The 15,633-nt window shown below is 34.1% G+C and overlaps 1 protein-coding gene across 1 annotated transcript; it reads left to right on the forward strand.

The window, feature by feature from the left end:
• Positions 1-126: 126 nt before the first annotated feature.
• On the forward strand, positions 127-14,386 carry LOC131927178 (alpha-1,2-mannosyltransferase ALG9). Its single transcript, XM_059282899.1, has 17 exons — positions 127-245; positions 2,800-2,965; positions 3,995-4,129; positions 4,406-4,476; positions 4,919-5,081; positions 7,673-7,734; positions 7,847-7,934; positions 8,410-8,515; positions 9,130-9,218; positions 9,406-9,445; positions 9,753-9,823; positions 10,461-10,532; positions 10,970-11,102; positions 11,822-11,972; positions 12,551-12,680; positions 12,877-13,004; positions 13,852-14,386. The coding sequence occupies exons 1-17, from the start codon at positions 172-174 to the stop codon at positions 13,979-13,981; spliced, it is 1,809 nt and encodes a 602-aa protein (XP_059138882.1). The 5' UTR covers positions 127-171; the 3' UTR covers positions 13,982-14,386.
• Positions 14,387-15,633: the final 1,247 nt, after the last annotated feature.

Consider the following 15,633-nt stretch of genomic DNA (forward strand, 5'->3'; position numbering starts at 1 on the left):
ATAATACTTGGTTCTAGATCTGTTTCGTATTGATTGGAAATTTAAATTTAATAAAAATTTGTTATTAATAAAGAACCGAAAAATGAAAAAAAAAGTCTGTAAGTAAAGAAACTCGATAATAATAGTAAGCGCTAGGCCACTACAATCGATAAAATTATATTAGCCTCTAAAATGGCTAACAAGCGAAACGTGAATCAAAACAATGCTAGGAACACCAAAAAATCAAACGTAGTTACATCCGAAAGGTGACTTGTAAATTCATTCTTAATCGTAGGCCATACAATATCATCGAGAATTAGATCTAACACATAGGGGTTTTAGGCAAGAAGGGGTGAATTGGGGCGGGTGAAGTGGTGGTATGAGAATGAGTGTCACTAAAATTTTTGGGAAAAATGTATTATTTAGGTTTAATTATGGATTTTTTAAAATAAAATATTCTGTTATTTCAAATACACCATTAAGTTCCTTACCCCTTAAGAGAACATTTGACACCACATTTAAATATCTAGCTTAATCGGTTGACGAGAAAAGAGAGAATTTAAAATTTTTCCGAGAATGGAAAATGAAAGTCAGAACATCGTTTTTGCTCCTCGACCGGCATAACATGACGTCGTGGACTTGTGTGCACGAGCTTTTAATTCCCGCCATGGTAATTGCGTCAGCTTAGGTTATTTGCTCACCGGAAAATAACAAAAAGCAACTGGTTGATAATAAAACTAGATCTAGAGAAATCTAGTTATTTTATTATTTATTAAATTCTACTCTACATGTTATTCATACCATTTTATGAAGTAATGAACACCTGCATAAATCAAATGACCATAATAAATATTTTTATTTCAAATTCTAATTTTAAATAATATGCATAAAATAATATGATAGTAATAATTAAGAGGTAAGATAGTTTATAAATACAAATACATTTTACACTCAATCACATTATATTGAGTCAACAGTATGGCAGCTGAGGTTCATACATGAGTATTAGTGTCTTTTTTTTTTTTTACATTACATTTTTTTTTTCATCTTGAAAACATGACGTATGTAATTTTTTTTTTTAAATAAAATCTCCAAACATCGTCACTCGCGTGATTGCTTGCTTATGTTTACTATCCTGTGGATGAAAAATCCCACCACGGTCGCGGGGTCACCGTGACTTCAGCAGGCCTATAGTACACGTCATAGAATGAACACGCGTACACGAGATGGTCGGTGTCTTCACTTCTCTCTCTCTTCCGACCCCCCCCCCCCCCCCACCCTTCTTCAAGCTAATTGAAAAACAGACCTATTTCCCTTCTGGTCATTTTTTTTTTTTAAAGCTCGGTCATTTTTTTAAAGTTCGCATATCAGCCAGCTGTATAAAAAAAAAATATTTTTTTTAACTAGATCTACGTCTAGCTTTAAAAAATAAATAAATAAACGCTTAAAATGCCCGTAAACAGATTATTTAGCGCCAAAAAAAAAAAGGCCGCTGAACGAGCATTTTTTAAAATACGCAGCAATGAAAAAGGCTAACGGCCAATCAATTAAGTCTAAAAATCGCCCGTAATTAGGCCTAGCGCTGAAAAATGCCACTGAACGAGCATCACTGATTATATAAACGAATAGGCCACGCGGCGTTGACGAGGTTAACAACCGGTCACGAATGCAGCAACGGTCGGCCCACAGTGAAGAAAAAATCAATATACTAATAAAATTACTAATACAATAATAATGTCCATAATTTTACTTTTTCCGCACATGCTACAATTGAATAATATTTAATAATAATTAAAATACTAGACTTAACAGTTCATTCCGTAAAAAACAAAAACTAGTTGTTTCAGTCTGGCAACTAGCGTAACAATGACGTCATGATACTAAAAATAGCGGATAGAAATGTCAGCGTGGGTACCTCATTTTGGAATTAGATTTTGGAAAGTAGAATCGATAATACTGTAAATATACATGGTAATTATCTCAATTATATATTAATTTAGTGTTATCAGAGCCGTTTTCCCCGTTATTGGGTCGTTTTTGGCCGCGGTTCAGTTTTTACGGAGAGTGCTCCACTAGAAATCCTCTCATTATTTACAAACACAATTCTCGCGATTTTTTCTGGCATTCTAAGTCATATTATCCATTTTATTAGCATTTTGTGTTAAAATAATGATGAGAATTGGCGAGATAAACAGTTCTTTAATTTGTCGTGGATAGGACCCCTAAAATAAACGTAGAAACCGTCAGAAAACGACGCGTGACGTTTCAGGGTCAGAGGTCAATCCAGCCATCTAAGTGACGAACCGGCCTAGTATTATTATTTATTATTTATTCATTTAATGTACCGGTAGATTCTAGCATTAATTTAGAGAAAACCTGTGCTTGAGGATTTCATAATATAAGCCATCAACCAATTAAATGCGATCATTTAGTCACATTAGTGTTTTTGGAGCTTTAAAGTATAAAAATTAAAATGGCAGAAAACGCCAATCTTTTTCTCTGTGTAGTTTGGTTTTTTTCATGTTTTGAAAATGGGCCTTAACTTAAAATGACCAGTGAAAAGAGTTTTTTTTGGACTGTTTTGTCACATTTGTGACATGTTTGAATGTAAACAGTGGTTGTCAAGGCATGAATGCACCCAATTGACAATTGCAGTCTCCATGAGTGGTTTTAATACATCCTGATAGGAAAAATAGATTGGCTTAATGGTAATCTGGATAGGTGCACGGAAAATTGGATTGGCTTAATGGCAGCCTGGTTAGGTTCAAGGAAAATTTGTTTGGTGTAATCCAACCAAATTGTTTCTTTTAAAATCTCCAGAAGTGTGCCATCTGCGGCAAACCACACAGACCCCTCTGTGTTTAACAACGAGCCATGGACGCCATCACCTGGGACAGCTTTCAAGCTTCTCATGTCAGCCAGATTGTGTGCGGCCCTGTGGAGTGTGGTGTCGGACTGTGATGAAACATACAACTACTGGGAGCCTGTAGGTCTAACATAAGCTTTCTTAAACAAACTAGTTGAGACCTACCTTAGTGACTGTCTTGTTTGACTGTGATGAAACATACAACTACTGGGAGCCTGTAGGTCTAACATAAGCTTTCTTAAACAAACTAGTTGAATGGTACCCCTTGTTACTGTCATCTATTGGGAGCTTGTAGGTTTTTCTGAAAGTCTGTTTAAAATTAGTTGAATGCTATCCTAGCGACTTCAGGACTTCCCTGATACTAACCAGCTCTGATGGTTACCTGACCCACTTTAGGGAAAGTAAAGGTATCTGGGCATAGTGCTGACCACACTATCCCTTCCCATGCAGACGTCAAGACACATAAACTCTACTTCATCTATGCTATGGATCATTAGGTCAGAAAGGGGATCGTTTACCCTAACGTGACTAAAGGAAACTAATATATAAAAAATATAAAGTTTGCGTAACTTAAAATTATGAACCAGTTATTTGTTTGAAATGTCAATTACGAATTAAGCTAGTATCTTTAGGCCTGATGGTGGCTTTAGGTAGATATGACTTCTTTGACCTCAGCCCTCAAGGAGACCTTTACTTTTCGAAGCACCTGTTACAGGAGATGCAGGTTTAGTACAAGCACTTAAGACCAGATGATAAAAATGAAAGGGCTAGCAATCATGTGTTCTGTTTAATACCCAACCATGCCATCCTTAATTGAAATTCCTTTAACAGTGATTCTTTCACGCTACATGATTGGTGGCTGTTTGGTGTTTATAAGAATAACTTAATAAAAAAACCTTTGTACATTATAAAACTAAACCAACTCAAAGTATGGTTTTGATTTATTACGATGCATTGGTGTAAAGCCTACCTCAGCAATACTAAAGCTCTCACATCATTCAGTATTTTAATCTTATCAGGGTCTTCAGTGAGAAATGTTTTGGCGTTCTCTAATCGCTCCATAATTATAACAATAACTACTGTATATTTTACAGACAAGTTGAAATATTATGTGATGTGTAACATAAAATATTGTTTCATGCTCTGTAGGCTCATTTTCTGAACTATGGCAGGGGTTTCCAAACATGGGAATATTCCCCAGCTTACGCCATCCGCTCTTACGCATATATACTCCTTCATGTCCTGCCAATGAAGTTATGTGCTGCCTTTTTGGGTGATAACACAGTAAGTTGATACTAGCTCACATGTGAATATCTTAGTCCATATTTCATATTATGTGCAAGTAAAAAGAGAAGAATTAGAAGCTTACAAGAAAAATAATTTTTATTTCATGCAGAGAATTTGATCTGCTTTTTTTTTAAAAACCTCTTTTTGTGTTAATTCAAAAAAAAAAAGTTAAAATATAATTTAAAAACATTTCTGTATATTAGATTGCTTTTAGCTTTGTCTTACAAAGTAAGCCTATACATCCTTGATCATTATAATTTTCAATGTTTTCAGATCCTAGTGTTTTACATGACCAGATGCATGCTGGGAGTTTGCTGTGCCATCTCTGAGATGTTGTTTTACAGGTGAGTTTCATCTTTTGTGATTGAAGTAGATGTATGAGCTATTAAACCCACAAATGTCCATGTTTTAACCTGTCCCTCTAAAAAACCTGGCCACACTAAGGTCAAACTTTAAAAACCTGGTCACTCACATTAAAAAATCTGGCCACACAAATGTTCCTTTAAAATACCTTCGCCTGCAAAAGTCTTGCTTAAAAAACCTGGCCAAACAAATGCCTCTTTACAAATGATAGTCACCCAAATTGTTAACATAAATCTTAATAGAATTTTTTATAGTGAGTTAATGTAAAATGTATGGTTAGAAAAAATGTTCTGCCATTAGCAAAATCAGTTTAATGTATATTTAGATATATCTCTTATTTTATGAACCTAATTATTAACTAGACTAAGACTGAACCCAAAATGTTGTGTAACTTTAAATGAATGTGTCATGAATGTCTTACAGAGGAGTGTGTAAGATGTTTGGTCCAAATGTTGGACGGCTGACCCTCATCCTACTGCTGTTCTCTGCTGGAATGTTTGCGTCTGCTTCAGCTTTTCTCCCTAGCAGTTTCTCCATGTACCTAACTATGGTGGCTTATGGTAGCTGGTTTGTTGGTGATGTTCATGTGAGTTGGTTGTTGTAGGGGTTGATGTGGTGGTTGTGGTGTGTGGTCAGTGGTGTGTTGGTGATGTTCATGTGAGTTGGTTGTTGTAGAGCACGGGTTCCCAACCTGGGGGTCGCGACCCCCAGGAGGGTCGCGAAGGTCTTTCTGGGGGGTCGCCAACTGGTATACTAAACCTTAGTAATTTGAAACAAAACATAAATATTTAGAAGAATTTTTGAAATTCGGCTTCATTAACATCACTGGAAATGTAATAGAGAAGAAACAAAGCGCACTGTACAAAGTTGTTGTCAGTCACGAATCTATGAAATCTTCAAAACTAAAACGTCATTTGAGGTAATTCGGAACACACCAAAAAATATATGTAGCTCTTTCGTCGGTAAGAAGCTAGTTGCAAATGTTAGAGACTTGATCGAACAGGAAATTTTCACCAGCATTAGTGCAAGCATCAAATGAAGTCGGGATAGAAAATGCCAAGCAAAATAAAAAAAAACAATAGGAGAAAATCTCATCAAACGCTGCATGTACGTAAATGTTAAATAACACATTTTTATTGAAATTAAGCTTTCACCATTGTTTGCTTTTCAAGTTGATAAATCAACAAACGTGATTTCGTGTTCGCAGTTGCTGGTCTGTGTCTATATTCATGCGGATGATAGCAAAGAAGAGTTGCTCTTTTATGAAGATAGCATGGAGAAAATAAATACCTTTTTTGAAACTGGATGATTAAAATGGGTTAGAACGGCTGTGGGGGTTTGTACGGATGGTGCGCCATCTATGTTTAGCTTAAAATCGGGCTTTCAGCAAACAGAAATGATTTAGCTCCCTTACCACTGCCCTAACCAATCGACATCAAGAGTCCATTGCTAGTGTAAGTTGTAAACTATATAAAATCTGGAGCCTTTAAAGAACTGAGCAAAAACATTAATATAGATCACGAGGTTCTGCTCTTCTATACTACAGTATGCTGGCTGTCAAACGAAATGTTGTGAATTGTGTTTTTGAATTGAAATCTGAAATCAAATTGTTCTTGGAAGTGCAAAGGAAACAAGACTTTTTGGTATACTTAAAACGACATATAGTGGTTGGAGAGAGTATCATAACTAGCAGATGTGTTCAAACATCAGGATAAGCTTTTAACCTGAAGCTTCAGGGAAAATGAACGAATATTATAACTTTCCATGATAATCTCGGGGCATTTTTATCAAAGCTGCAAAATCGGTAAACAAAATAAATCTTGGAAACATTGTAAATTTGAGAAACTCTGCAGTGTGGTAGATGAATCTGACTGTGAGATAATTAAAATTTTGAAAGAAGCGATTTCTGGGCATCTTGAATCTCTTGAAAACGAACTGCATCGCTATTTCTCTGAGCTGAAAAAAGAAGAATCTGCATTTACGCATTACCCATTCTCTTCTTCCCTTGATGTTGCCAGCATTACCGATGAATTACAAGATGAATTCTTTGATTTGCAGAATGATTCCGAGTAAAATGAAAAACTGCAGATACAATTTTAGTTTAGTATTCACCATTCATACCCAAACTAAAATTGATTGACTTTTCGAGAATATATTTTCAACGCTATTCTTCAATTAAAAACAAAATGAAGATAATTATAATGACATATGTTGGCGTTAACAAAAATTTTTTTACATTTACACGAAGGTTTAGTGAATAGTATGCAATTTTACTCATGCTATTAAAAAGTTATCAAGAGTAGTTCATATTGAAAGTCTACTAGAAAATCTTATTTTAGTGCTTATTAATTTCCATACTAATTTCGGCTTTTTTAATTCTATGGGGGTCGCGTGTCACTTACTTTTTATAAAAGGGGGTCGCCACTCGAAAAACGTTGGGAACCACTGTTGTAGAGACTAAAGTTGTGGTGTGTGGATGGTTGCTTATGGTAGCTGGTTTGTTGGGGATGTTCATGTGAGTTGGTTGTTGTAGGGGTTAATGTGGTGATGGTGGTGTGTGGTCGGTGGTAGGTGGTGTTGGTGATGTACATGTGAGTAGGTTGTTGTAGGGGTTGATTTGGTGGTTGTGGTGTGTGGTAGCTAGTGTGTTAGTGATGTTCATGGGAGTAGGTTGTTGTAGAAGTCAATGTAGTGGTGGATGGTGTGTGGTAGCTGGTGTGTGGTAGGTGGTGTGTTGGTGATATATGTGTGAGTTGGCTGTTGTAGGGGTTAATGTATTGGTGTGTGGTAGGTGTTGTGTTGGTGATGTACATGTGAGTAGGTTATTGTAGGGTTTAATGTGGTATGGTATGGCAGCTTTTTCATGAGTTAAAATTAATTGAGTTAGGAATGTCATGCTTTCTTTTTTATTTGTAAATGCAAAATTTACAGCATATTTTAAAAGTATGATTATCAAAATTTCAATTTTATTTATCTGAGAAATATAATAGAAATTTTGCTTTAGTTGGATAAAATAAAACATTTGATCCATTTTTACTTTTATTGATTAATTTGAAATGAAAAATTCTAGATAATCCTACGGTTAAAACGTCAAATTGCTAAAATTTAAAAATAGCCCATTCTTTTGAATTCTGTTATGAGTTTATATGCGCTTAAAAAGTATGTAATGTTTTTCAGATTAGTATAATGTCTATAGCCGCAAGTGCAATAATTGGTTGGCCATTTGCTGGTGCACTAGGGTGAGTAACATTCTACATCAATTTTTTATTTCTTTTTTTTTAGAAAGTTGTTTCCTCTTGTTAATGTTTACATTTCTTAAAAAAAAGTTTTTTTTACAAATTTCCTTCTCAGCATCCCTATAGCCTTTGATGCCCTTATAATACACAAAAGATATGTCAACTTCTTCAAGTGGTGTGGCATTTCTTTGATTGTTTTTATGGTGAGTTAACTATCTTACAAAGCTTTTTCAACACGAAACTATTTTTAACTGTTTGAAATAATGTCTCTTTAGACCAATGAAGAATTCTTCAAGTTGTTAAAACTTTTTTGATCTATTTGTTTGAAAATTTAAACAGTAAAATATACCAGACTTACAAAATGTGATTCAATTAGTTAGAATTTTAATAACTGTTACGCTCCCAGAAAATTCTCAAATGCAAACTTTATTTCGGTCTTATTTTGTTTTATTATTTTACATGTGATCATTACATCAATAAAAAAAAAATAAAAAAAAAAACCTCTTTATCGCATTGTTTTATGTGCAATTTTTTTGTCCTGCTAATTTCATTAGCATATTATTTTGTCACCTAGCTTTAAATCTTATTATAAATTTTAAATACCAATTCATAAAGCTTGATTTTTATTTTTTTTGCTCATCAATGAAATAAATAAAAATTTCATTTTTTCATTTCCAGGTCCCAATGGTTTTAATTGACATGCATTTCTATGGGAAGTTAGTGATAGCACCGTTAAATATTGTTTTATACAATGTTATAAGTGGACATGGCCCAGAACTCTATGGTAACTTTCTTTAGCCTAACATATCAACATTTAAATATAGAAAGTGATACATATGGTGACTTTAGCCTAACATCAATATTTAAATATAGAAAGTTATACATATGGTGACTTTAGCCTAACATCAATATTTAAATATAGAAAGTTATACATATGGTGACTTTAGCCTAACATATCAACATTTAAATATAGAAAGTTATACATATGGTGACTTTAGCCTAACATATCAACATTTAAATATAGAAAGTTATACATATGGTGACTATAGCTAACATCAATATCTAAATATAAAAAGCTTAATTTATTGTAACTTCAGCCTACCTAATCCTTTAGCATTACAATATTTAAAATATTACAAGTGAACCATAGAAATATAATTAGTAAGTAAAAATAAAACATTGACTTTAAAAAAAAAAAATTTAAACTGTGTAGTCAAATGTTTTAAAGATGATACGTTTCTAGAAGTAATTCATCAATCACAGAAGTCTTAGAAAAATCATGCATGGTTAAATAAATGTTAACGAATTTGATGAAATGTTGATGCTTTAGTCAGGAATGTATAAATAATATCATAAATCAACGTATCAAAATAATTAAATAAAATTGTATTTCTTCAGGTGTTGAGCCTCTATCATACTATATCATCAATGGCTTCTTGAACTTTAACCTTGCATATTTTATGGCCCTGGGATCACTACCATTTCTGGTAAAATTTTTTACTTTTCGTAGTTTGTATATCAGGTATTACAAAAATAATAATCTAGTATCACACTCATCAATGGCTGTGTGGATTTTTTAAAAAAAAATGTGCTAATTATGGCTTAATTTTCTAGTGTTCGGTAGTATAGATTTTTAAATATATTTGTTCATGCAAACCATCTGTTGACTTGCAGTTGCTGACTTTATGGTTCCTTAAACCAGAATCTTATTCAAGTAAGTAAAACACAAATTTAACAAAATACTTCAAAGTATCATGTCCTAGAAGGTTTTAGCTTTATTTTTATTTGATTTTCTTTTCTAATATTGTAAAGATGACAGTGCACCATATCCACCAAGAATGATTTCACATGTTTTAGTTTTTGTTATTTTTACTCAATTTTTAATAAAGCAAAGTTGATTATTAAGAAAAATGTAAAACAGAGTTGTATGATTTTTAGTGACTCTGACTTTTAGATCAAGACTGTTACCAGGAAACAAGATAGACCTGTTAGAAAAAAACCACCCATGCTTTTGTCCACAGAACAATCCCTGTTGCTTGCCCTCTCCCCACTCTACATCTGGGTCCTGATCTTCTTTACACGGCCACACAAAGTAGGTCTGCACGTTTAGTGTCATAGTTCTAAACAAAATACACCATTGTATTATAGAGCCACACAAAGTAGGTCTGCCATTTTAGTGTTATTGTTCTAGACAAAATACACCATTGTATTATAGAGCTACACAAAGTCGGTCTGCCATTTTAGTGTCTAGCTGTTAACAAAATACACTGTTAGATTATACAGAAACACAACAGTTGTTGCAAAGAAATTCAGTGTTTAAAACTGAATTTTTTTGGGTTGCAATTTTAAAAAATTTCTAGCTTTTTCTATACATGAACTACATTTATTTCTGCTAAAAAGTTATTTTGTTAAATTTTGGGCATAAGTCTATAGGAAGCCCCTGACTTATTCCAGCTCTGATGGGTATCTGACATGTTAGGGAAAGTAAAGATGGCTCGGTGCAGAAATCACCTCCCTTTTCCTTTATATGCTGAGGTCACAGAACAGATAAAATCTACTTCATTAGCAGATCATAATTATTTAAAATTATGCTTGTTTTATTTTAAAACTAGCTCTATCTTTTGATGAACAGAATATTTACAGTACCAAACCTTACATCTAAACAGCCAGTTTGGTTTATTGTTATTTTAAAGCTCATCCCCAGCTTGATGTAACTTTTTTGTCTCCAGGAAGAAAGATTTCTTTTCCCCATCTACCCATTTATTGCCATGGGTTCAGCTTTAGTACTGGACACTGTGCAGGTAATATTTGCTTTCTCTGGGCATTTTTTTCTTATAGGTTTAAGGTGTACTTGAGAATATTTTACATTTTTAAACAAGTTGACTGTTGTTATAGTTTTAATAAATAGGCTATGAATATGACTAGAAGATGTAGACTTTATATTCTTTATTATTTTCAAAACACAGTGACACTAAAAAAAAAAAAATTCATTAGGTCGAGGTTTAGATACTTTTTTTTTAAAAAAGCGTAACATTTCTCTCTATTAAAACAATAAAAAAAAAGTTTGACTATGACAAGTTCACGTTAGTTTTAGAAAATGGCGAAAACTGTGATTTAAAAAATTGCAATCACATACTGGTAATTCAATAAGAACATTTTTTATTAAGATCTAGTTAAGCGAGGCAAATATTAGGTGCTAACTTACTCCATGATTTAAACGAAAGATATATTTGTCTAGAGACTACTGGATCTCCTGCTACATGGTGTGAACAGACACATCCACTACACAGACAGGACCAACTGGGTAACAGCTGGCTTCTCATTCCTGTTTGCTGTTCTCTCCTTCTCTAGGATAGTAGCTGTGTATCAGGGTGAGTATTTAAACTAATGGGACAGCATTCATTCCTGTTTGCTGTTCTCTCCTTCTCTAGGATAGTGGCTGTGTATCAGGGTGAGTAACTTATGGGACAGCAGTCATTCCTGTTTGCTGTGCTATTAGAAATTTATATGCCATAAACCATGCTAGAGATTTCAATGCCAACTGTCCTATCCAATTTTTTTTGTAAAAAGGCAGACTGAACCTAAGGCCGACAAACTATAACTTTTGTCTGTGTCTGCCTTTTGTCTTGTCGGCCTTTTGGATGTCTGCCAATATCCCAATTTTCCTTGCACCTACCCATGTTACCATTTAACCAATTCAATTTTCCCACCACCCACCCATGTTACCATTTAACCAATTCAATTTTCCCACCACCCACCCATGTTACCATTTAACCAATTCAATTTTCCCACCACCCACCCATGTTACCATTTAACCAATCCAATTTTCCCTCCACCCACCCATGTTACCATTTAACCAATTCAATTTTCCCACCACCCACCCATGTTACCATTTAACCAATCCAATTTTCCCACCACCCACCCAGGTTACCATTTAACCAATCCAATTTTCCCACCACCCACCCAGGTTACCATTTAACCAATCCAATTTTCCCACCACCCACCCAGGTTACCATTTAACCAATCCAATTTTCCCACCACCCACCCAGGTTACCATTTAACCAATCCAATTTTCCCTGCACCCACCCAGGTTACCACGCACCACTAGACATTTATGTTGAGCTCCACAGGGTGGCGGCAGACCCCAAAATCCACACCCTGGCGCCAGATAAAACAGTGAATGTGTGTGTGGGGAAGGAATGGTACAGGTTCCCAAGTTCTTACTTCCTGCCAGGACCAAAGTGAGTTTTTTTCTTCTCTCTGTTGTCTTGACAAGTGTTGGTTGTTGTCTTGACAAGTCTGGGCTGTTGTCTTGACAAGTCTGGGCTGTTTTTAGTTGACTAGTCGTAACATCCTTTCTTGCCAATTCAACATCTTTTCCCATTATTGCACAAGACACAAATGAAGTAGAGTTCATCTGTATCAATGACCTTGTGGTCAGCCTTATGCTCAGCTGCCTTTGTTTCTCTAATGTGAGTCAGGTACCCATATGAGCTGGGTGGATTCCAGGACTGGACCCCAGACTCCAATCCGTGATCTGAATTTGAGACTTTTGGGCTAGAGATTGTGTGCTCCACCTTCATACTGCACCATCCTATTTGAGTTAACTTAGCATGTTGAATCTAAATAAATTTGTTGAAGGAACTACAATAGTCCATTCTTGAAAATAATGTAAACAACTTGAGGGTATAGACCTGTACATTTTTCCTTTTAGATAGTAAATGACTGCAGAAATTAATACTGCATGATTTTCTGCAGTCATTTAAAGATAATGGCTGCAGGGATTAAAATAGCTTGATTGATACCTTACCTTTTTTAGCTGGAACCTACAGTTTCTACAGTCAGAGTTCAAAGGTCTTTTGCCTAAACCATACGAAGCTGGTCCTGACGCAACACGTGTTATACCCTCAGACATGAATGATGTCAATAGAGAGGAACCTTCCAGATATGTGAGTGTGTTGTCTGGGGGTCAAAGGTTATTTATTTTCTGGTGGAGATTTCTGTCTGGTAAAAGTTTAATGTTTAGAAAAATGTTTTATTAGAAGTGTAAATGAAAACAAAATTAAGTCGATATGTAAACAAACTGTTTCTGTTTCTCAGATTAATGTAAGTCCCTATGTTTTAAACAAACTGTTTCTGTTTCAGATTGACATAAGTAGATGCCATTACCTGATAGACAGAGACACAGAGGATGAGACAGCACTGGAGCCTAGATACTCCACTCACAAAGACTGGACAGTGGTCAAACAAGCCCCGTTCATTGATGCTAGCAAGTGAGTTTATTTACAAACTAAGATAAGGCCCTTATGGAGAACTATGTGTAGAATTTTTTTATTTTGCTGCTTTGTATTGTGTGTGTTGGAGTGATATATAGGACTACTGTGTTCATTATTGTATGCTTCGCTTTTTAAAAAGTCAACAATTTTTGTTATGATACATGTTAAAGTGCTATTAGACTAAAATCATTAATTTAGATTGTTCTTTGTGTGTGTAGTGGGGAGGGGGAAGTCGTAATAGCTGTGACAGGTGTAAATAAAGGAAAGAAAAGTTTTTTTCACCCTTGGAAGTTAAGCAGTTTATCCTTTAATATTTCATTTCTGATGCGGGGGGGGGGGGGGGGCAGCGTTGTCGAGTCGGTAAAGCTCATGGTTGCTAAACTGAAAAGTCTCGAGTTCGAACCCTCGGGAAGATGAGGCTCTTTAGCTGGGGACAGCCACTCCTCTAGGAGAGACAACTCAAAAATCAAACAACTGCTGCCTTGTAGTTTGTTCTTGGTTGGACAAAGGCTATGGAAGCAAATCCAAAAAGAAAAGCAGGCTGAAATCGAAATCAATGGCCTCAATGGCGCATAACCAGTTGACACTTATCCTTAATTGTGATGGAGATGTGGTCGAGTCGGCAAAAAAAAAGCCCATGGTTGATAAATTTGAAAAAAAATCTCGAGTTCAAACACTCTGGCAGATAAGGCTCGATCCCTTCCAACGCTAAAAATTAAGAACAAAGAAGAAAAAGATTTCTGATGCTCTTTCTTTTTTAAAAAAAAAATGAAGTACTAGCCTATCAGTTATTTATTTTTTGAAATGAAGTTTGTGTGTTTTAATTTACATTTTTATTTCCCAGGTCCCATCGATTGTTCCGAGCGTTCTACATTCCATTCCTCTCCTCCCAACACTGCCACTACACATCCTACAACCTGCTGAAGACAACTAGAAGTAAGAAAATTTCTCGCCAGTCCAGAAAGTCGAGGTAGTGGCAGCTGTTCACCTTGTTACAATGTTGCTGCTGAAACCATAAACAATTCCACGCTGCGTTGAAAAATATTGCAATATTTTGTTTTAAGTTGATTGATTTTGCCTGTCATTATGTTGAATGATAAGGAAATGTGTAGTATTTTGTGAATAAATAAGTTAAGAAAATGTTTAGTATTTTGTGAGTAAATTAGTTAAGAAAGTGTGTATTTTATTAATAAATTTGTTTAAAAAATTTATTATATTTTGTGAATAAATTAACTTTTATTTGTATAGAATTGTTAGTAATCAACACAATACAAATTTGATACTTATTAAAATATTGGCAGGTTGTGTTAAAGGAAGTATTTTGTTAGAATTGGTACCCCAATTTAACCCTTACTTCAATAGTTTTTTTCCAAAAAAAAACAAAAAAACAACCCCAGTATGATATTATATTTTAAGATATAAATGTCTAATGTTAATAGGAACATTTTTTTATGTAAGTTACAAATAATTATTTAATTAAATTTGTCTGTGATTGTGGTTAGATAGCTTTATTTTATCCAATTAATATTCACTGTAACTTTGATGTTATTTAATCTTTTAAAAATCTTTTGAGTGATATAATGCAGGGAAATTCAGACAATCAAAAGTTTTTTTTGTTTGTTTTTCTTTCTGAGTGTTGCATTGATCAGTATACAATAGTAGTATTTTAGTAACAGAATTTGTTACACTAGACTTATGTTTTTTTTAACACATTAATTAATGAACGTCATTATTTAATTAATTTATAAGTTTAGTTTTTAAGAAATGGTTCAAGGTTTTTGTATTGACAACTTAATTGTATATCTGATGAGTAGTTGTAGGGTGGGTGCTGATACTGTTAACATCATTCCGCAACATTCTCTGTGGGCTGATAGGCTCATGTGAATCAATATCTGCCAGTAATGCTAGTGTATACTAGCCAATACAAATGCTGTGACTAGATTGCATGTTAATGTATTCTTGTATGTTCATAAATATTTTCTGGCTCTTGTTGTTAATGAGGATAGCTGTATACTATTTCACTGTGTTCATATAGTATTAGACTTGAATGGTCTTCCATAGTTTTTTATGTGCTCAATATAAGGTCATTCTCTGCTATGTGTGTTCATTGGAATAGAGAAGCTCAATGTTTTGATTAAGTGTGGTATTAGGCTGGGTTATTTTTTGGTCATTAAAATTATATTGAAACCATTTTTTTTTGCTTGATTGTATTGATGCTTTTAGATTATTCTAAATGTTACAATTGACATTTCATTTTTAGCATGTATTATCTCATATTGTGTAATTATTTAATTAAAAAATAATAGAATGCATAAAAGAACCAGCGCATCCTATCTCTAAAGTCTTAGACTTGTCATGCTAGATGCATGATTGCAAAAGCAGGTCAACTCAACTTTGATCTTCATTACATACCTAAATACAAAACCATGAAACAAAAAGAAATTAAGGAATGCGCATTAAAATCTGCTAAAAATGTTGAGTTTCTTTCTTTTAATACATATTTTCTTATTTCATACATAGGAACTATACATTTATCTGTTCAAAAGTGAATAAATACAGTGATTAAAGTAGAAACATCTCAACATAAATGACATTAAAAAATGAGGTACAATGAATATCATGCTAA

Source organism: Physella acuta, unplaced genomic scaffold (assembly GCF_028476545.2).
Source record: "Physella acuta isolate Inbredline_101_S28 unplaced genomic scaffold, ASM2847654v3 ptg001379l, whole genome shotgun sequence".
In the NCBI taxonomy this organism is placed as follows: Eukaryota; Metazoa; Mollusca; class Gastropoda; family Physidae; genus Physella; species Physella acuta.

Excerpts from the sequence above, each read along its gene's own strand:
- LOC131927178 (XM_059282899.1), top strand. The coding sequence starts at position 172 with ATGGCTAACAAGCGAAACGTGAATCAAAACAATGCTAGGAACACCAAA. Across the intron at positions 4,130-4,405 it reads CCTTTTTGGGTGATAACACA|ATCCTAGTGTTTTACATGAC; the intron begins GTAAGTTGATAC and ends CAATGTTTTCAG. Across the intron at positions 8,516-9,129 it reads ACATGGCCCAGAACTCTATG|GTGTTGAGCCTCTATCATAC; the intron begins GTAACTTTCTTT and ends GTATTTCTTCAG.